The sequence below is a fragment of the Ranitomeya variabilis genome, chromosome 8, assembly GCF_051348905.1.
Source record: "Ranitomeya variabilis isolate aRanVar5 chromosome 8, aRanVar5.hap1, whole genome shotgun sequence".
In the NCBI taxonomy this organism is placed as follows: domain Eukaryota; kingdom Metazoa; phylum Chordata; class Amphibia; order Anura; family Dendrobatidae; genus Ranitomeya; species Ranitomeya variabilis.
The window spans coordinates 13682020-13703620 of NC_135239.1; the positions used below are offsets into that span (position 1 = coordinate 13682020).

Below are 21601 nucleotides of genomic sequence, written 5' to 3' on the forward strand. Positions count from 1 at the left end.
GGAAGAGGACAAGGAATTCCTTGAGAGGACCAGAAAATTTGAGAAATGACCTGGCATTCTGGGAGATGACTGTTGATTCTGGGAAATGATTGGGGATTCTGGGGGGAGGACTGGTGATTTGGGGGGGGGGGGGAGGTCAGAGGATTCTGAGGTAGGACAGAATTCTGGGGGAGGGCCGGGGATTCTGGGGCGAACCAGGGGAGCTGTGGAGGATCGGGGAATCGGTAATTTCATCGGATGCAGTGTACAAACAGTTGAGGAATTATGATTGAAATGAGTAAAATAAATATTATTTTAACACCTTCTAAGCCAAAAACAGAAGACAGAAAAGTGTCAGCCAACGGGGAACTATTTTGATCGAGTCATGCATATCAGATCTCAAAAACTTTAGATACACCAGAAATTGGTAATACATTTGATTAGCGATGGATAGAGGTGAGAGAATAGATTCACAGAGCCCTGGTCCAGCGGCCAATGCCAGTATATTATGGCCACTGGACCAGAGCGAACCTCCCGGGAGAACCTCCTCCTACCAGAGCAGCACGGGATGTTGGCAAACATTGTAAACCTTAGATTTTTATTGATAGATTTTTATAGTGATGGGGTTTATGGTGTTATGTGAAAATACGAAAAAATTATCCTTTCTTCCCCATAAAAGCACCGCTTGTGTCTGTGGGCTGTGATTAGAGATTAGCTTCATGCACAGAAATCTCCAGTGTCAGACACGCGCTAAGGACAAGGGGACCAGTTTTTGGAGTAACGGACGAACCTTTCCACTCAACTCCTAATTTTGTAAAACCTCTTTAACCCTTTTAAGCCTAAGACTAAATGTTCACTCTTTGGAGTTGCAAACTCTAATGGTGAATATTATTTTGATTAGATTAAACTTTGCTCAATTTTTGTATTTTCTTTCACAGATATCTATTTATATTCATTTTTTTATTTAAAGGGACCACTGCAGGCAATCAGAGGTCGCTGATCAGCTGCAGCCTTCGCACTTCCGTCAAAGAGGACGACCATTCTTAAGACATCCTGAAAGGCTGCAGCCAATCATGGGATCAGTGGGAGCCATCCGTAAAACTCTGAACTATCAACGTATAAAATTATTGAGGCTTCTAGGGGCTGATAGCAGCAAAGTCACAATGTAACGCTGCGATGGAGGAGAATTCCACCATCCTAACATAACCGCACAGCAGGGAACGGGTAAAAGCAGAGAAGGTGCCGCACCCCGGGCTGCTTGGTCATGTTGTCTTCGTCCATTGACTGAAGAAATCTCGATTCTGCAAGAAAAAAATAAATTACAAAGAATAAAAATTGCTTTTTTATATGAAATCCTGAACATCTGATGAAGAACAAAGTTACAAAAATGAATGGAAAGTCAGTGAAGCGTGAAAACCGCTCAGTCCTCATATTTCACCCACTTTACTGATACCAAAAGAAATGTCTGCGGAGCGCGGAGATGTTTTCACGAACAAGACATCTTATCACAAGAAAGGTCGGGGTCTTATGTCTACATGGAGCCAAGGTGAAGAACAACAAGCTCGGATTATTGACCGATGAGAAATTCCCGGATTGGTTGAGGTGACAAACAAACACTGCGCCGCTCTGCTATTCCGTCACCACAAAGCGCGCAAATCTACATGTCACAGCACACGGAGAAACAGTCCAGAGGAGCCAGTAGAGCTGTGCTTGATTTCTCCTACTCCAGCACTGACTAAAAGCACTTCACCTTCAGATTAAATGGTGTAAATTTATTTTAGCAGTGCAGGGGTCAAACGGCTCTGTTGACAGCTCCTAGAAGCTTTCCTGCATTAAGGCTCTCAGCTGTTCACTGTTAGCCACTCCCATCCTTTATATTATCTGGATCCTGACTATCACTCATTGTCAGAGGTAGCTTATGCTGCATGGCTGGAGGTTGTTAGTGGTTTTTATTGGAGAAGGCGATTGGTGGATTTAGCTGTGACTTTTGCTAGCTATTGATTCTGTGACAATTCCCTTTCTTCTCCTATTTTGGTTTATCACATCCTCCACTTCACGGTATTTACCTTTGTTATATGTGTGACAATATTTGTATGATTGGCATTTTCCTTTATCCCTGTTCATGTTACCTTGTTAGTCTGGTTGGTGTACTACAGTACACTTCTACTCCCCTCTTCCCTGGGTGGGGGAAGGGTACAGACTGATGGCGGATTCAGGAGCTAAGGCAAGGTACGTGAACCCTGGCTTCTTCACCATCAAAAATAAACAGGGGAATAGGGCGAGCTAAGGAAGTTGCCCCTGTCACGGGACACCTGACAACAGAGTTGTGACAGCAGAATTGCCCCTGAAGTATAATATTTGGCCCCTCACCTCCTGTGTATAGCACCTGTGTATAGCATCTAACCCCTTGTCTCCCTGTGTATAACATCTGGCCCCATTGCCCGGGTATATAAAATCTGGACCCTCACCCCACTGTGAATAATATCCAGACCTATTGCCCCCCCCAGTGAATAAAATATGGCCCCATTGCCCCCACTGTATAACTTCCAGTCCCAGTATAGAACATCCAGCCCTATTGCCCTTGGTGTATAACATCCAGCCCTATTACCCCCAGTGTATAACATTCAGACCCACTGGCCCTGGTATATAACCTCTGGGTCCGTGACCCCCAGTGTTTACCATGCAGACCCATTCCTCCCCTAGAATATAATATGTGACCCAGTTGTCCACAGTTTAGAACATCTGGCCCAGTTGGCCCCTGGAGTATAACATCTATAACTCGTGCTGCTGCAAATTAGGGTCTACTGTGAAGTGAAGGTTTCTCGAATGTTCTTTTTTTTCAATGTCACTTCTGTACTAATTAATGATTTCATGTATATTATATACGAGATGGTAGCCCGATTCTAACGCATCGGGTATTCTAGAATATGTATGTAGTTTATGAAGATTTTACAATAATACATTGAATACACAGGATTTGGCTGGCCACGACCAATTAGCGAAGCGTGGTTCAAATCCCGCGCCAACTCGCGGCCGGACTGCGCCTGTCGCTGATTGTTCGCGGCTGGCCACGTAGTATATTGCACAGCCACGTAGTATACTGTATAACAGCCCACATAATAAATAGCACAGCCACGTAGTACATAGCACAGCCGCGTAGTATATAGCACAGCCACGTAGTATATAGCACAGCCCACGGAGTATACAGTACAGCCACGGAGTATATAGCACAGCCTACAGTGTATAACAGCCCACGTAGCATATAACACAGCCCACGTAGTATATAGCACAGCCACGTAGTATATAACAGCCACGTAGTATATAACAGCCACGTAGTATATAACAGCCCACGTAGTATATTGCACAGCCCACATAGTGTATTGCACAGACCACATAGTATATTGCACAGCCCACGTAGTATATTGCACAGCCCACGTAGTATATTGCACAGCCCACGTAGTATATAGCACAGCCCACGTAGTATATTGTACGGCCCAAATAGTATATTGCACAGCCCACGTACTATATTGCACAGCCCACGTATTATATTGCACAGCCCACGTATTATATTGCACAGCCCACGTAGTATATTGCACAGCCCACGTAGTATATTGCACAGCCCACATAGTATATAGCACAGCCCACGTAGTAAATAGCCATATGGGCATCATATCCCTGTTAAAAAAAGAATTAAAATAAAAAATAGTTCTATACTCACCTTCTGTTGGCCCCCGGATCCAGGCAAAGTGTTTACCGACGCTCCTCGCGCGCTCCGGTCCCAAGAGTGCATTGCGGTCTCGCGAGATTATGACATAGCGGTCTCGCGAGACCGCTACGTCATCATCTCGCGAGATCGCAATGCATGGAGCGGTCACAGGAGGGTAGCGAGGAGCGGGAAAGGCCTGTTCCTGATCCGGGGGGCCGACGGACGGTGAGTATATATCTATTCTTTATTTTTTTTAATTATTTTTAACATTAGATCTTTTTACTATTGATGCCGCATAGGCAGCATCAATAGTAAAAAGTTGGTCACACAGGGTTAATAGCAGCGGTAACGGAGTGCGTTATACCGCGGCATAGCGCGGTCCGCTAACGCTGCCATTAACCCTGTGTGAGCGCTGACTGGAGGGGAGTGTGGAGCGGGCACTGACTGCGGGGAGGAAGGAGCGGCCATTTTGCCGCAGGACTGTGCCCGTCGCTGATTGGTTGCGGCAAAACAGCCACGACCAATCAGCGACTTGGGATTTCCGTGACAGACAGAAAGACAGACAGACAGAAAGACGGAAGTGACCCTTAGACAATTATATAGTAGATGCAGAAAAATGACATATGCCAATGATAAATATAAGCGCTGCCTACTATTCTTGTGATGTGTGACCTCTGCCCTCTATTATAGGGAAATATAACACAATTCTGGCTTCCTGCAGTCACCACTAGGGGGCACACACACACAGCAGATGTTACATTGACTAATGTTCTAGCTCCCTCTAGTGGCGGCTGCAGAGACACAGACTTTTACATCTGCAGTAGAGTCACGGAGTCCTCACCTCTACAAAGACACAACCTCCGAGGCAGCGCGAGAGTTACACTAAATCTACACATTTAGGAACAGGAACGCTGCTGTGACGAATCATAGAGAATAGTGTCAGCAATCGGTGCGGTGTTTATTATCTATGTGGTTCTCACCTCCAAAGTCAGCGACCACAGCGTGACCATCTTCATACAGCAAGATGTTGTGACTGAAAGGGAGAAAATGGAAAACCAAATATTAATAATATATATATTAACATAGTTCTAAAACAAAGTAACAGTAATTTCACAGAGATCTGAGGCAGTTACAGTATATCAAATCCTGTAAGCAGCATGCAGCTCTGGGGTATAATACAGGATGTAACTCAGGATCAGTAATGTAATGTATGTACACAGTGACTGCACCAGCAGAATAGTGAGTGCAGCTCTGGGGTATAATACAGGATGTAACTCAGGATCAGTAATGTAATGTATGTACACAGTGACTGCACCAGCAGAATAGTGAGTGCAGCTCTGGGGTATAATACAGGATGTAACTCAGGATCAGTAATGTAATGTATGTACACAGTGACTGCACCAGCAGAATAGTGAGTGCAGCTCTGGGGTATAATACAGGATGTAACTCAGGATCAGTAATGTAATGTATGTACACAGTGACTGCACCAGCTGAATAGTGAGTGCAGCTCTGGAGTATAATACAGGATGTAACTCAGGATCAGTAATGTATGTACACAGTGACTGCACCAGCAGAATAGTGAGTGCAGCTCTGGAGTATAATACAGGATGTAACTCAGGATCAGTAATGTAATGTATGTACACAGTGACTGCACCAGCAGAATAGTGAGTGCAGCTCTGGGGTATAATACAGAATGTAACTCAGGATCAGTAATGTAATGTATGTACACAGTGACTGCACCAGCAGAATAGTGAGTGCAGCTCTGGGGTATAATACAGGATGTAACTCAGGATCAGTAATGTAATGTATGTACACAGTGACTGCACCAGCTGAATAGTGAGTGCAGCTCTGGGGTATAATACAGGAGGTAACTCAGGATCAGTAATGTAATGTATGTACACAGTGACTGCACCAGCAGAATAGTGAGTGCAGCTCTGGGGTATAATACAGGATGTAACTCAGGATCAGTAATGTAATGTATGTACACAGTGACTGCACCAGCAGAATAGTGAGTGCAGCTCTGGAGTATAATACAGAATGTAATTCAGGATCAGTAATGTAATGTATGTACACAGTGACTGCACCAGCAGAATAGTGAGTGCAGCTCTGGGGTATAATACAGGAGGTAACTCAGGATCAGTAATGTATGTACACAGTGACATCACCAGCAGAATAGTGAGTGCAGCTCTGGAGTATAATACAGGATGTAAATCAGGCTCAGTAATGTATGTACAGTCATGGCCAAAAGTATTGACACCCCTGCAATTCTGTCAGATAATGCTCAGTTTCTTCCTGAAAATGATTGCAAACACAAATTCTTTGGTATTATTATCTTCATTTAATTTGTCTTAACTGAAAAAACACAAAAGAGAATGAAGCAAAAAGCAAAACATTGATCATTTCACACAAAACTCCAAAAATGGGCCAGACAAAAGTATTGGCACCCTCAGCCTAATAGTTGGTTGCACAACCTTTAGCCAAAATAACTGCGACCAACCGCTTCCGGTAACCATCAATGAGTTTCTTACAATGCTCTGCTGGAATTTTAGACCATTCTTCTTTGGCAAACTGCTCCAGGTCCCTTATATTTGAAGGGTGCCTTCTCCAAACTGCCATTTTTAGATCTCTCCACAGGTGTTCTATGGGATTCAGGTCTGGACTCATTGCTGGCCACCTTAGAAGTCTCCAGTGCATTCTCTCAAACCATTTTCTAGTGCTTTTTGAAGTGTGTTTTGGGTCATTGTCCAGCTGGAAGACCCATGACCTCTGATGGAGACCCAGCTTTCTCACACTGGGCCCTACATTATGCTGCAAAATTTGTTGGTAGTCTTCAGACATCATAATGCCAGGCACACGGTCAAGCAGTCCAGTGCCAGAGGCAGCAAAGCAACCCCAAAACATCAGGGAACCTCCGCCATGTTTGACTGTAGGGACCGTGTTCTTTTCTTTGAATGCCTCTTTTTTTCTCCTGTAAACTCTATGTTGATGCCTTTGCCCAAAAAGCTCTACTTTTGTCTCATCTGACCAGAGAACATTCTTCCAAAACGTTTTAGGCTTTTTCAGGTAAGTTTTGGCAAACTCCAGCCTGTCTTTTTTATGTCTCGGGGTAAGAAGTGGGGTCTTCCTGGGTCTCCTACCATACAGTCCCTTTTCATTCAGATGCCAACGGATAGTAAGGGTTGACACTGTTGTACCCTCGGACTGCAGGGCAGCTTGAACTTGTTTGGATGTTAGTCGAGGTTCTTTATCCAACATCCGCACAATCTTGCGTTGAAATCTCTTGTCAATTTCTCTTTTCCGTCCACATCTAGGGAGGTTAGCCACAGTGCCATGGGCTTTACACTTCTTGATGACACTGCGCACGGTAGACACAGTGACATTCAGGTCTTTGGAGATGGACTTGTAGCCTTGAGATTGCTCATGCTTCCTCACAATTTGGTTTCTCAAGTCCTCAGACAGTTCTTTGGTCTTCTTTCTTTTCTCCATGCTTAATGTGGTACACACAAGGACACAGGACAGAGGTTGAGTCAACTTTAATCCATGTCAACTGGCTGCAAGTGTGATTTAGTTATTGCCAACACCTGTTAGGTGCCACAGGTAAGTTACAGGTGCTTTTAATTACACAAATTAGAGAAGCATCACATGATTTTTCGAACAGTGCCAATACTTTTGTCCACCCCCTTTTTTATGTTTGGTGTGGAATTATATCCAATTTGGCTTTAGAACAATTCTTTTTGTGTTTTTTCATTTAAGACAAATTAAATGAAGATAATAATACCAAAGAATTTGTGTTTGCAATCATTTTCAGGAAGAAACTGAGTATTATCTGACAGAATTGCAGGGGTGTGAATACTTTTGGCCATGACTGTACACAGTGACTGCACCAGCAGAATAGTGAGTGCAGCTCTGGGGTATAATACAGGATGTAACTCAGGATCAGTAATGTAATGTAATGTATGTACACAGCGACTGCACCAGCAGAATAGTGAGTGCAGCTCTGGAGTATAATACAGGATGTAACTCAGGCTCAGTAATGTATGTACACAGTGACTGCACCAGCAGAATAGTGAGTGCAGCTCTGGGGTATAATACAGGATGTAGCTCAGGATCAGTAATGTAATGTATGTACACAGTGACTGCACCAGCAGAGTAGTGAGTGCAGCTCTGGAGTATAATACAGGATGTAACTCAGGATCAGTAATGTAATGTAATGTATGTACACAGCGACTGCACCAGCAGAATAGTGAGTGCAGCTCTGGAGTATAATACAGGATGTAACTCAGGCTCAGTAATGTATGTACACAGTGACTGCACCAGCAGAATAGTGAGTGCAGCTCTGGGGTATAATACAGGATGTAGCTCAGGATCAGTAATGTAATGTATGTACACAGTGACTGCACCAGCAGAGTAGTGAGTGCAGCTCTGGAGTATAATACAGGATGTAACTCAGGATCAGTAATGTAATATATGTACACAGTGACTGCACCAGCAGAATAGTGAGTGCAGCTCTGGGGTATAATACAGGATATATCTCAGGATCAGTAATGTAATGTATGTACACAGTGACTGCACCAGCAGAATAGTGAGTGCAGCTCTGGGGTATAATACAGGATGTAACTCAGGATCAGTAATGTAATGTATGTACACAGTGACTGCACCAGCAGAATAGTGAGTGCAGCTCTGGAGTATAATACAGGATGTAACTCAGGATCAGTAATGTATGTACACAGTGACTGCACCAGCAGAATAGTGAGTGCAGCTCTGGGGTATAATACAGGATGTAACTCAGGATCAGTAATGTAATGTATGTACACAGTGACTGCACCAGCAGAATAGTGAGTGCAGCTCTGGAGTATAATACAGGATGTAACTCAGGATCAGTAATGTAATGTATGTACACAGTGACTGCACCAGCAGAATAGAGAGTGCAGCTCTGAGTTATAATACAGGATGTAACTCAGGATCAGCAATGTAATGCATGTACACAGTGACTGCACCAGCAGACTAGTGAGTGCAGCTCTGGAGTATAATACAGGATGTAACTCAGGATCAGTAATGTAATGTATGTACACAGTGACTGCACCAGGAAAATAGTGAGTGCAGCTCTGGAGTATAATACAGGATGTAACTCAGGATCAGTAATGTAATGTATGTACACAGTGACTGCACCAGCAGAATAGTGAGTGCAGCTCTGGAGTATAATACAGGATGTAACTCAGGATCAGTAATGTATGTACACAGTGACTGCACCAGCAGAATAGTGAGTGCAGCTCTGGGGTATAATACAGGATGTAACTCAGGATCAGTAATGTAATGTATGTACACAGTGACTGCACCAGCAGAATAGTGAGTGCAGCTCTGGAGTATAATACAGGATGTAACTCAGGATCAGTAATGTAATGTATGTACACAGTGACTGCACCAGCAGAATAGAGAGTGCAGCTCTGAGGTATAATACAGGATGTAACTCAGGATCAGTAATGTAATGTATGTACACAGTGACTGCACCAGCAGAATAGTGAGTGCAGCTCTGGAGTATAATACAGGATGTAACTCAGGATCAGTAATGTATGTACACAGTGACTGCACCAGCAGAATAGAGAGTGCAGCTCTGGGGTATAGAGGATGTAACTCAGGATCAGTAATGTAATGTATGTACACAGTGACTGCACCAGCAGAATAGTGAGTGCAGCTCTGGGGTATAATACAGGATGTAACTCAGGATCAGTAATGTAATGTATGTACACAGTGACTGCACCAGCAGAATAGTGAGTGCAGCTCTGGAGTATAATACAGGATGTAACTCAGGATCAGTAATGTAATGTATGTACACAGTGACTGCACCAGCAGAATAGTGAGTGCAGCTCTGGGGTATAGAGGATGTAACTCAGGATCAGTAATGTAATGTATGTACACAGTGACTGCACCAGCAGAATAGTGAGTGTAGCTCTGGGGTATAATACAGGATGTAACTCAGGATCAGTAATGTAATGTATGTACACAGTGACTGCACCAGCAGAATAGTGAGTGCAGCTCTGGAGTATAATACAGGATGTAACTCAGGATCAGTAATGTAATGTATGTACACAGTGACTGCACCAGCAGACTAGTGAGTGCAGCTCTGGAGTATAATACAGGATGTAACTCAGGATCAGTAATGTAATGTATGTACACAGTGACTGCACCAGGAAAATAGTGAGAGCAGCTCTGGAGTATAATACAGAATGTAACTCAGGATCAGTAATGTAATGTATGTACACAGTGACTGCACCAGCAGAATAGTGAGTGCAGCTCTGGAGTATAATACAGGATGTAACTCAGGATTAGTAATGTATGTACACAGTGACTGCACCAGCAGAATAGTGAGTGCAGCTCTGGGGTATAATACAGGATGTAACTCAGGATCAGTAATGTAATGTATGTACACAGTGACTGCACCAGCAGAATAGAGAGTGCAGCTCTGAGGTATAATACAGGATGTAACTCAGGATCAGCAATGTAATGTATGTACACAGTGACTGCACCAGCAGAATAGTGAGTGCAGCTCTGGAGTATAATACAGGATGTAACTCAGGATCAGTAATGTAATGTATGTACACAGTGACTGCACCAGCAGAATAGAGAGTGCAGCTCTGAGGTATAATACAGGATGTAACTCAGGATCAGCAATGTAATGTATGTACACAGTGACTGCACCAGCAGAATAGTGAGTGCAGCTCTGGAGCATAATACAGGATGTAACTCAGGATCAGTAACGTAATCCCCATAGTAAGTTTTGAAATAAACACACAGCAAAAGTAAAATCTTTTACTTGAAATAAACCAGAACACCATGTTTTTTTTTATTATTAAATAAATGTGTAAACAGGAGGGACACAGCAGGTGCAGAATACAACTCTCATCGTTGTCTCCTGGTCGCGCTGATCTCAGGGAGACAAAGCGACAATGATGAGAGCGGCCTTCAGCAGCCGGTGCCAGGGATCAGCGTGAATTGCACCGCTTTTCCCAGGCACCGGTACATCACACTTGGATGTGACACATGGACGGCACACGGATACACGGATCTCACCAGTACTGTTTTTTTCCTGTACAGGAATCACCAGGACGTGTGTGAAGGAGGCATAAAACAGTGTTTTTTGGGGGGAATCTTTGTGTTGGTTCTTCTGTCCACAGTATAAACCTTTTTTTGTGAGTACTTCAGAAATATTTACCAATAAGATCCATAGAGAAGATCAATAACTGCATCACGGAGGCTTAATGGACCTGAGCAGCCACCGCAGCCGCGTCGTCTCATCTAACGATAATGTGATAGATCAGTAGCTCCAGCAGTTTTATAAATGGTCGTCATAGCAATTAATTATCTGATAACCGGCCACGAATAAATTCAAAGCAAAAGTTCAATGTGTTCAAAAGAGTAAGGAGAGAACAGGAGGACGGACGGAGACGATCACAGGAACCATCAGCAGAATTTCCACTGAGAAGCCTGAAGGCCCAAACAGGGACGTACGGGAGACGGCGTATTCACCAAGAACCCGCCGGTAAGTAACGAAACATTGTATCGATACTGAATCCATGACTCACAGTTTATTCCAGCCACGTTACTTTAGCCCATTACATCCAGACGTCCTGTCTCATGCCATAAATGTGCTTTTTTTCTTCAGCTGGTGTAAATGCTGCTGTTCTCCTGAATCCGGCGATGTTTTTCTTTTGTTCCTGCTCCTCTCCGTTCCTGAGATATGACCCCATCTTCCCTGTATATAAATCTACTCTTATTAGTCAAGTGGGTGTGGTCATCGGATCTTCTCTGCACACGTGTGCAGCCCCGTTGGCTAAAACACTAAATTTTATAAACAAAAAGAGGAGGCCGTACCTCAGGAACGGAGAAGAGCAGTAACAAAAGAAGAACATCGCCGGATTCAGGAGAACTGAGGCTTTCTTCATTTTTATGGTAAGAGTCAGCTCCTCTCTAAGTTAAAGAAATAAGATGAATATTGGAGGAGAAGAATTTACAGCAAAAGCAAAATGAGAACTGCGATGCAAAAGATTGCTCTGAGATCTGCGCTCAATTTTACCCTCATTCCTTGTTGTACAGCACCTCTGTATAGAGTCGCCTGCTAAGCTGCCGAGTCCTAGAAGCTGCCGAGTCCTAGAAGCTGCCATTGCCTGCCACCCTGCATCATTAACTGTGTGTATTGTTCCCAGGAGCCCGACTTCTGCCCATCAGTCCTTTACTGAAACTGGAAAACGCCAAACGAAACGGCAGAAAAAATAATAATAATGGCAAAACGTCCTCGCTTCATTGAATATTATGGTTCAGATTAAAATAAGATATTTATATAGAAATGTATGTAGAAATCCACATATGCTAGGAAATTAACCACGTCCCCTACCTCCTCCTCCTCACTGTCCTGTACCTGGCTGTAGAGAACTGCCTGCAGCAGGAGCCTCCCCCCACTGCCCTGTCTCCAGTAGGACAAACTGATGTAAAGTCCCTCCTCGGTGGATACACAAATTACCAAACCTTTAACAGATTGCCAGCTAAAATGGAACAGATCATCAGGATTTTTCTTCTTCAGGACTTCTACAAGATTCTTTATTTTAGAAACATGAAAAAACGACTTAAGGCTGCGAAACAGCAGTGGCGGGATTGTGCGCCATTATTTTCCATCATTTAGACCTCTTTCACACGTCTGATATTTCCGGTACTGGAGTAAACAGCAGCGGTACTATCCATGTCCATGTGTAACATCCATGTGCCATCCGTGTGCACCATCAGTGTGACACATACAGGCATCTGGGAAAGCAGTACAGTTAGCGCTGTCCCCAGGTGCTGAATTCAACTCTCATCATTGTCGCCTGGTGTCCCTGCGATCAGCACAACCAGGCGACGCTGATGACAGTTGTGGTCAGCACAGTCCGCCTGGGAATAGCATTAACTACAACTCTCATCATTGTCGCCTGGTGTCCCTGCGATCAGCACAACCAGGCAACGCTGATGACAGTTGTAGTCAGCACAGTCCGCCTGGGAATAGCATTAACTACAACTCTCATCATTGTCGCCTGGTGTCCCTGCGATCAGCACAACCAGGCAACGCTGATGACAGTTGTAGTCAGCACAGTCCGCCTGGGAATAGCATTAACTATAACTCTCATCATTGTCGCCTGGTCTCCCTGCAATCAGCACAACCATGTGACGCTGATGATAGTTGTAATCAGCACCCGCTGTTTTTGTATCACGCGTATTTAATTATTTTCCTAACCAGCTGAGGGAAAGCTGACAAGCTGGGGGCTGGTGTTATTATTCTAGGAAGGGGCCAATGGGCTGGGAACCTTTATGCCTATTATTAACAGCTCATAGCTGTTTGCTTAGCCTTTACTGGTTAGAAAAAGGGGGGAGCTCCTCAAAAAATGATGTGTGGCCCCCCTTATCTTTACTAACCAGCAAAGGCTAAACAGACAGCTGAGGTCTCATGATGCTCCCCATCAGTAATGTGACCCCCTTACCACGCCATCTGGAGCACATAGACTTGAGTGCGAGAAAACTGACGTGTCATCAGCGTCGCCTGGTCTTGCTGGTCGCAGGGAGACCAGGTGACATTGAAGAGAGCTGCCTTCAGCACCCGGCGACTGGGAACAGCGACAACTGTACAGCTTTTCCCAGCTGCCGGCACGTGTCACACTGACGACACATGGATGTGATTGGTGGGTCATCAGTGCACATGTGCGGGACGTATTACGGCCCGTGCTTCCGACAAACAATGGACATGTCTTCATGTTTTGCACACGGTCCATGAAAACACACTGACCTGTGCACCGATGGGTCTACGTGTGTACGTGTCTGCGGTACGTGTGAAAACGGTCACCACACGTACCCGACACATTGATGTCTGAAGGAGGCCTAATGCTAAGTCTGGCGGTTTTTTAAGGTTCTGTGAAATTCATATTTCTTTACGAAAAGTCAGCGGTGACCTCAAATTATCAAACCAACGCCAACGTGTTACAATTCTAGGCTCATTGAGCAACTTTTTTTTTACCCTGAATCTTACAGTAAAATCACAATGAGACGGGTGATAAACATCTGATTATCGGGGTCCGTAAGGAGCTGCGCAGGGCTTAGCGCTGGGGCGACAGGACAGGTAGGCGGAGATGATTATTTTTTTCTACACTACATTTATCGCGATCTCGAGTCCGGAGACAACATTCGATAATCATTTGGATGGAAATTCGTGCCAAAATTTGGGCGAACTGCTGGATTCAAATTTCGGAAGAATCGTTCATCACTACCAACAATGGCCAAGTGCAAACCCCTCTGCTCCATCCCTTGTCTGTGGCTCTGTCGTTAGCAGCCGGCACACAACCACCGCCCGTCATCAAAAGTGACAGAACGGAAACCAAAAGCTGCGTCTCCCGGAGCAGAAATCTGCATCTCCCCATCCTCCGCCATCTCCATACACAGCGGAGCGGTCAGACGCCGCCAAACTGCAGCCGCATTCAGCCGCCGGGGAAACGTTTGCAGGGGAGGGGGGCAGGGTTAAATTTATCTAAATGAATGGGGTGTAAAATGCGAATTTCTACATGATAAAAAAAAACAAAAAACCAAAAAGACAAAATCCTTCTGGTTTAAGCAGAACGGCCTTATCTGAAATCAGATTATGCAAATGACTTTGTGCGCGAGCGTTTCCAGCGCTGCGATATGTAAAATGATTCGTTTTATTACGAGCCTTTGAAGTCATGGAAACAGAAATCTTAATAAACGGAAAAAGATTTTAGGCATCGGCCGCATCAGACCGCAGACAGTGGCAGCGGATGTGAGGGAGCGGGCTTTGTGTTACCGCGCACGGGCGATGCCGATGTCGGCTAGTAGACGTATTTGCATGTAAAGCATTAGGAACAATTCCTAACAAAAATTTCTTGCTAAATTGTAGAGAACAAAATGGTGGAAAAAAAAAAAATATATATACTACCTTGGTCGCTATCATGTCCCACCGCGGCAGCGCTCCGTCCGGTGATCCAAGTGTCAGTGCATCCTCCTATCAACTTCACTCGGCATCGGGTCATTTGTCGTCTTCACTTTGTTGCCGAAATGGACTCAGACGTCATGACGTGCGTCGCCAGAGGCGTTGACTAGTCCTTGGGTGCCGCACTTCGTGTTATTGTGGCGTCATGATGCAACACTTTTTCGGTCTCACGTATTCATTACAAACAAAGCGAGGACACGGAGCACCGGATGGGAGGCTGCACTTTAACTCCCTAACGACGTGGGTATTTTTCCTTTTTTGCGCTTACTTTTTCCCTCTCCTTCCTCCAAGAGCCGAAACTTTATAATTTGGCCATTTACATCGCAGAACAACGGCTCGTTTATTTCTGTGACAATTTGTAGTTTAAAAATGACGCCAATCATTTTACCAAATAATGTGCCGTAAAACGGGTAAAAAAAATTGCAAGTGCAGTGAAAAAAATAGCCATTCCGCCATTGTTATTCCCCAGGTGAGTGTGATTATGGAAAATGCAAACTCTTATTGTATTTTTTTTTTTTTTTTATATATATCTATCTATATCTATATCTATATATAGAAAAAAATTGGAACAGCATCCAGTGTTACCTCCAAGTGTGCAGCGCTTTCCTGGCCACTGAACCAGTGGTCCCCAAACATAAAATCAAAAAAAAGGAAAACAGCACAAAAAATTACTAAAGAAAAGTCATAGTTACTCACCGTTAACGGTGTTTCTCGGAGCCCATGACAGCACTACGGAGAGAGGGGATCCGCCCTTCAGGGACAGGAAACCTACAGATAAAAGGGCGGTACCTCTCCCTCGCATCAGTTGGTTTACAGAGCATCAGAGGACCTCCAGGTTAGTTGCAACAGAGAGAACATTATTTTATAACATTTCTTAATAGAGGAACCCCGTGCCTAAACTATAGTATATACATCATATAAATTATATAAATTATATTTTAGAAAAAGTGCTCACCGCACTCGTGATGGGAGGGAATAAGCAGGTGCTGTCATGGGCTCCGAGAAACACCGTTAACGGTGAGTAACTATGACTTTCTCGGTCTCCCATGACAGCACTACGGAGAGAATTGCAGAGATTAAGCTTAGGGAGGGACCACCGCCTCAAGGACCCTTCGTCCGAAGGTTAAGTCAGATACAGAGGCTAGATTTAGTCTATAGTGCCTAAAAAAGGTTGATGGTGATGACCAGGTGGCCGCCTTACAGATTTGCTCTATTGATACCTCTGACCTCTCAGCCCATGAGGTAGCTACTGCTCTTGTGGAATGCGCTTTTATACCATCCGGGATTATATTCCCCGAAGATGAATATGCCAAGGCTATTGCCTCCTTAATCCATCTGGCTAAGGTCCCCTTGGACGCCCGGAATCCTTTTCTGGGACCCTGAAAACAGATAAACAAAGAGCCTTCCTTCCTAAACTCCCTGGTGGAATCTAGGTATTGGACTAGGCATCTTCTAACGTCTAGATTATGGAAGTTTAGTTCTTTCTCGTTTTTTGGGTTTGGACAGAAAGATGGCAGGGATACTTCTTGTGACCTATGAAATTTTGATGCCATTTTTGGCAAATAAGCTGGGTCGGGTCTAAGAGTGACTCTATCATCCAAGATCTTAGTGAAAGGTGGATTAGAGGAAAGGGCTTGAATGTCACTTATCCTGCGTGCAGATGTTAAAGCAACTAAGAGAATAGTTTTGAGTGATAATGTTTTTATCGGAATCGTCTGTATAGGTTCAAATGGAGGGCCCGTTAATGCTGAAAGGACTAAATTTAGGTCCCATGAGGGTGTTTTTTGAATAACTAAGGGTTTTGATCTTGTAACCGCCTTAATAAATCTTATTACCCATGGGTTAGCAGCAATGTTTTGGTTATATAAGGCTCCTAAAGCTGCTATTTGTACCTTCAGGGTACTGACTGCCAGCCCCTGCTCCAGACCTTTTTGTAGGAACTCCAGAATTTTAGGAATTGAAGGCCTGTCCTGGATCTTTACCTTGGAGACAGATAGGAATTTCCTCCATGTCTTCCCGTAAATTTTAGTGGTGATGGGCTTTCTACTTTTTAAGAGTGTAGCCACTAAGTTATCTGAGAAACCTCTTTGTCTTAATAGTCCCCGTTCAAAAACCAGGCTGTCAAATGGAGGTTCGACTCCTGTGGGTGGAAGATTGGACCTTGATGTAGAAGGTCTGGCATGTCCGGTAGAACCCACGGGTCTGATATCGATAGTATCCTTAGCCAGGAAAACCATGCTCTTTTTGGCCAGAATGGGGCAATCAGGATCATTTTTGTTTTGTCCTCTCTGACTTTCCGAATGACTGCTGGAATCAGAATGGTTGGCGGAAAGGCGTATGTCAGTTTGTGTGTCCATGGAATCAGAAAAGCATCCAGAGCCTGGGGATTCCCTTCTGGGCTTAGAGAACAAAATTTGCCTACTTTTTTGTTTTTGCAATTGGCGAACAGGTCTATTGTTGGTGTCCCCCACATTTTTGTGATCTGATTGTAGATGGATTGGTTTAGGGACCACTCGCCTTGTTTTAACTGAGTCCGGCTCAGGTAATCTGCCCTTTCGTTGTTTGAACCCTGGATGTGTAGTGCCGAGAGGGATAGTAAGTTTTCTTCCGCCAGTTTGATAATTTTGGCTGAAGAACTCATCAGTGAACGAGACCTTGTTCCCCCCTGGTGGTTTATATAGGCTACAGTCACTTTGTTGTCCGAAAGAACTCGGACATGGTGTCCCTGAATATCGGCTAGGAAAAAAAGAAGAGCATGATATACCGCCCAAAGTTCTTTTTGGTTTGAGGATGCCAATAGTATTTGATCTGACCAATTTCCCTGGGCTATTTTGTCCCCCAGGTGGGCCCCCCACCCTTTGGGGCTCGCATCGGTTGTTATTATCCGAGAGATGTTTGGTACCCAAGGGACTCCCTTTGACAGGTTTTGGTCTTTTCCCCACCAGAGAAGGGAATGAATAACTGATGAATCTAGGGTGAGCCGGCTTTCCAATTTGTTTTTTAGTAACAATTGCCATTCCAGGATATGCCACTGAAGCTCTCTTGTATGAAATTGCGCAAAGGGTATCGCTGGTAGGCATGAGGACAGAGAGCCCAGAAGCGACATTACTCTCCTTAGAGTCATTGAGGGATTGTGTAACGTTCGCGCTATCATGGACAATATGTTGTCTTTTTTGGGACCCGGAAGCCGGCATTCTTGGACCCGAGAGTCCAATGTCAGTCCTAGGAACTCTTGTACTTGACAGGGTTCCAATTTCGATTTTTTTTATGTTTATAAGCCATCCCAAGTCCGTCAGGATGGTCATCACTTGGTCTCTCTTTTCTCTGCAACTTTGTGCTGAGTTGCTTGCGATAAGAAAGTCGTCCAGGTAAGGGACTATTAGTATATCTTGTTCCCTCACGTGGGCCATCATTTCCGCTATTATTTTCGTAAATATACGTGGGGCTATTGAAATCCCGAATGGAAGAGCTTTGTATTGAAAAAACCTTATTTGGCCCTTTATGGAGACTGCCATCCGGAGGAATTTTTGGGATTGATTGTGGATGGGCACATGATAGTATGCGTCGGTTAGATCTATTACGACCATGTAGCAGTTCGGGAAGAGAATCTTTATAGTGGACCTTATCGTCTCCATTTTGAATTTGTGATTTACGACGTATCTGTTTAGGTTTTTTAGATTTATGATTGTCCGAAAGGACCCGTCGGGCTTTGGTACTAAAAATAGAGGGGAGAAAAAACCTTCCCCTATCTCCTGAGGAGATATTTCCCGAATCACTGATTTTTGTAGTAGGGACATAATTTCCTCCTCTAATGCAGTTTGTTCTGCAGCCGAAGATCTTGTTTTTGTTGTTACATAATTCCGGGGAGGGAAAGAGACAAAATCTATTTTTAGACCATACCGTATGATATTTAAGATCCAGATGTTGTTGGAAATTTTTTCCCAGGCGGGAAGGAATGATGTCAGCCTTCCTCCCACCGGAGGGTAAATGTCATTTGGAGAACTTTATCACGGGAGGTGTTGCCAAAGAGGTAACCCTTATCCCTTCTCCTTCCTTCTTCCCACTTATTCTGCTCTCTGGGGGGTCTACGGCGAAAAAATCTGCGGCTCCGAAAAGACTGTTTAAATGGAGTCGGACCCAGATTTGGAAACCCCTTCTTCTTATCTCCCGCCTTTTGGAGAATGTCATCCAGGGTTTCTCCAAATAAAAAATTGCCCTCACATGGGATAGAACATAATTTTAATTTTGTTTGTAGATCCCCCGGCCAGCTCTTTAGCCACAAGGTTCTTCTGGCAGCGTTGGAAAGAGCAGCGGCCTTAGATGTTAGGCGTACAGAGTCCGCCGAGGAGTCCGCCAGGAACGCTGCTGCTGCTCTCATTGCAGGGAACGAATCCAGCAATTGTTTTCTGGGTAACCCGTCTTTGATCTGACTTTCCAGCTGGTCGATCCACACCATAAGGGATCTTGAGGTGCAAGTAGCTGCAACTGCAGGTCTCAGGCTACCCCCAGCTGATTCCCATGCCCCCTTGAGGAAAGTGTCCGCTTTTTTATCTAATGGGTCTTTGAGGGTACCCATGTCCTCGAATGGCAGCGCAAATTTTTTCGAGGCTTTGGCCACTGCAACATCTAGTTTTGGTGCCTTATCCCAGAAAGAGGAAGCCTCATCCTCGAAGGGATATTTTCTTTTAAGGGAGGGTACCGAGGAATTTCTTCTATCTGGTTTCTCCCATTCCCTTTTAATTAATGTTTGGACATTAGGATTTAGGGGAAAAGTCCTTCTCTTTTTTTGTCCCAGACCTCCAAACATCACATCTTGGGCCGTTTTGTCGGGTTTGGGTTCCTCTACCCCCATAGTAGCCCTAACTGCTCTCACTAAGGAATCCACTTCTTCTAGTGGGAAGCAATGTCGGCCAGACTCTTCCTCAGAAGAGGATAGGGGGGATTTTGAATCGTCCGAATCAGCATTTTCGGATGACGATCGGGCCGAGTGGGAATGTACTGATTCCTTCACCCTCTTCACCTCTTTTTTGGAGGATAGAAGGGCATTCTGAACCTCAGACCTGATTACATTTTTAAGTTCAGAGGCGAAGTCGGGGGTCTCCTCACATAGTAAGCTCTGGATGCATGACTTGCAAAGCTTTTTCTCCCAGGTTACTGGTAAAGCTTTGTCACAGGTAGGGCAGACCCTATTTTTCCTTTTCTCCAGGCTCTTCTTACCCTAGTAAGGGAGAAGAGGGAGCCCCATTATAAAATATGTACATTCACGAAGGTCACTCACCACTCGGATATGGAGGCAGGTACCGGTTCTGGAGGGGGCGGGCCTGTTAAGGAAGGCGCTTGAGACGGAGTATCAGTCTTCGTAGCTGATCTGCTACGCCGTGTGGAACGGCTGCTGGATCCACTCCTGGTGCTCTTTGTGCGGCGCTGCTGTCCTGGCTGCAGCTCCTGTGGATCGCTGTCCTCCATGGTTACAGGAAGAAAGTGCGACCCCCATGTGCGCACAATCTCCCTTTTTGAAACCGGCGCCAATCCCCCGGCGTCTGCCGCACTTCCGGTTCCTGCGCTCCCAGGGAGAAGATATTACTGCGCATGCGCGCGCGATGACCCGGAAGTCCTGCCGCATTTCCGGAGCGGTGGCCATCTTTGTGCACCCGGAGTGTGCGCTTGTCGGCGCAGGAGCTCCGGTGATCCAGCGCCCCTCCTCATTTGATTCGGCGGCGTTCTCCCCTCGCTCACCCTGAAGGACCCCTCGGTCCCAGCGGTGGCGGCTTCGGGAGCCGGACAAGCCGCGGCAGGAGCCTCCTCGCTGCCGGTACTCGACCGCCCGGTCCCGGTCCCGGTCCATCGGTCTTCATGCAGGTACCGTCCGAAGAGAGGTTCCCTGTCAGGGACAGGAAACCAACTGATGCGAGGGAGAGGTACCGCCCTTTTATCTGTAGGTTTCCTGTCCCTGAAGGGCGGATCCCCTCTCTCCGTAGTGCTGTCATGGGAGACCGAGAAAAGTGAATTTTAATGCCTGAATGGCGTGGCGACGTTTCGGATATACTATCCTTTCTCAAGCTTGAGAAAGGATAGTATATCCGAAACTTCGCCACGCCATTCAGGCATTAAAATTCACTTTTTCTTTAGTTATTTTTTGTGCTGTTTTCCTTTTTTTTGAGATATATATATATTTATTAGTAGTTGAAAAATATAGAACTTTGAAAAAATAAAAATATTTGTATCGCCATATTCTGAGACCTGTTACTTTTTAATTTTGAGAGGCAGGAGCTGCGTGCGGGATTATTTTTGGGCTTAGAGCTGTACCATTTTATTGATAATTTTTGGGGTAGATAATGTGTTTGTATGTATATATATCTGCGCTGCAGGTATAGTCCAGGACACAATTCACCAAATAGTAATAGAAGGGTGCCGTATGTTTACCTTTCTGGTGTAGTCACAGCGTTATTAATAGAAGCACTTGTCCGAAGGTCCTGTTGGTTTTCAGATGGTTACATAAAAATGTCCATCGATTCACGATATTTCCAAGACACAGGAAGTGGGGTATTAACCTGTCCCGGCCGGTGACAGTCCCCTATTCCATTATAGATAATCCACTAGCTTTAGTTAGAAGCAGCACATGCTTGCTGTAATAGCTTACCGGCGAGGTGCAGTAAAACTGCAGGACCTCGCGTGACGTCACAAGCACGTGATGTATCACGTGATCGGCTTTCAAAGAAGGTACGGAGCGCACCACAGACCAAGATTCATCCGACGCGTTTCGGAGTCAGCAGACTCCTTCCTCAGGGATAGATAATGTGTTTGCATTACTTTTTACTGAATTGGTGAGTTGTGCAGTCATTAAAAAAATGGCAATTCTGGCGTTTTGATTTTTTCCATTTGGATTTTAACGTACAGGT

At 44.9% G+C, this 21601-nt stretch overlaps 1 protein-coding gene across 3 annotated transcripts in view; it reads right to left on the reverse strand.

The window, feature by feature from the left end:
* Positions 1-21601, reverse strand: part of LOC143788012 (serine/threonine-protein kinase TNNI3K) — a 179497-nt gene that overhangs the window by 71003 nt on the left and 86893 nt on the right. For all 3 annotated transcript variants that reach the window (XM_077277332.1, XM_077277330.1, XM_077277329.1), the window contains 2 exons: positions 4666-4718; positions 1228-1280 (listed from right to left, as the gene is read on the reverse strand). In XM_077277332.1, coding sequence (XP_077133447.1) covers positions 1228-1280; positions 4666-4718 — 106 coding nt within the window. The remainder of the gene's footprint in view (positions 1-1227; positions 1281-4665; positions 4719-21601) is intronic.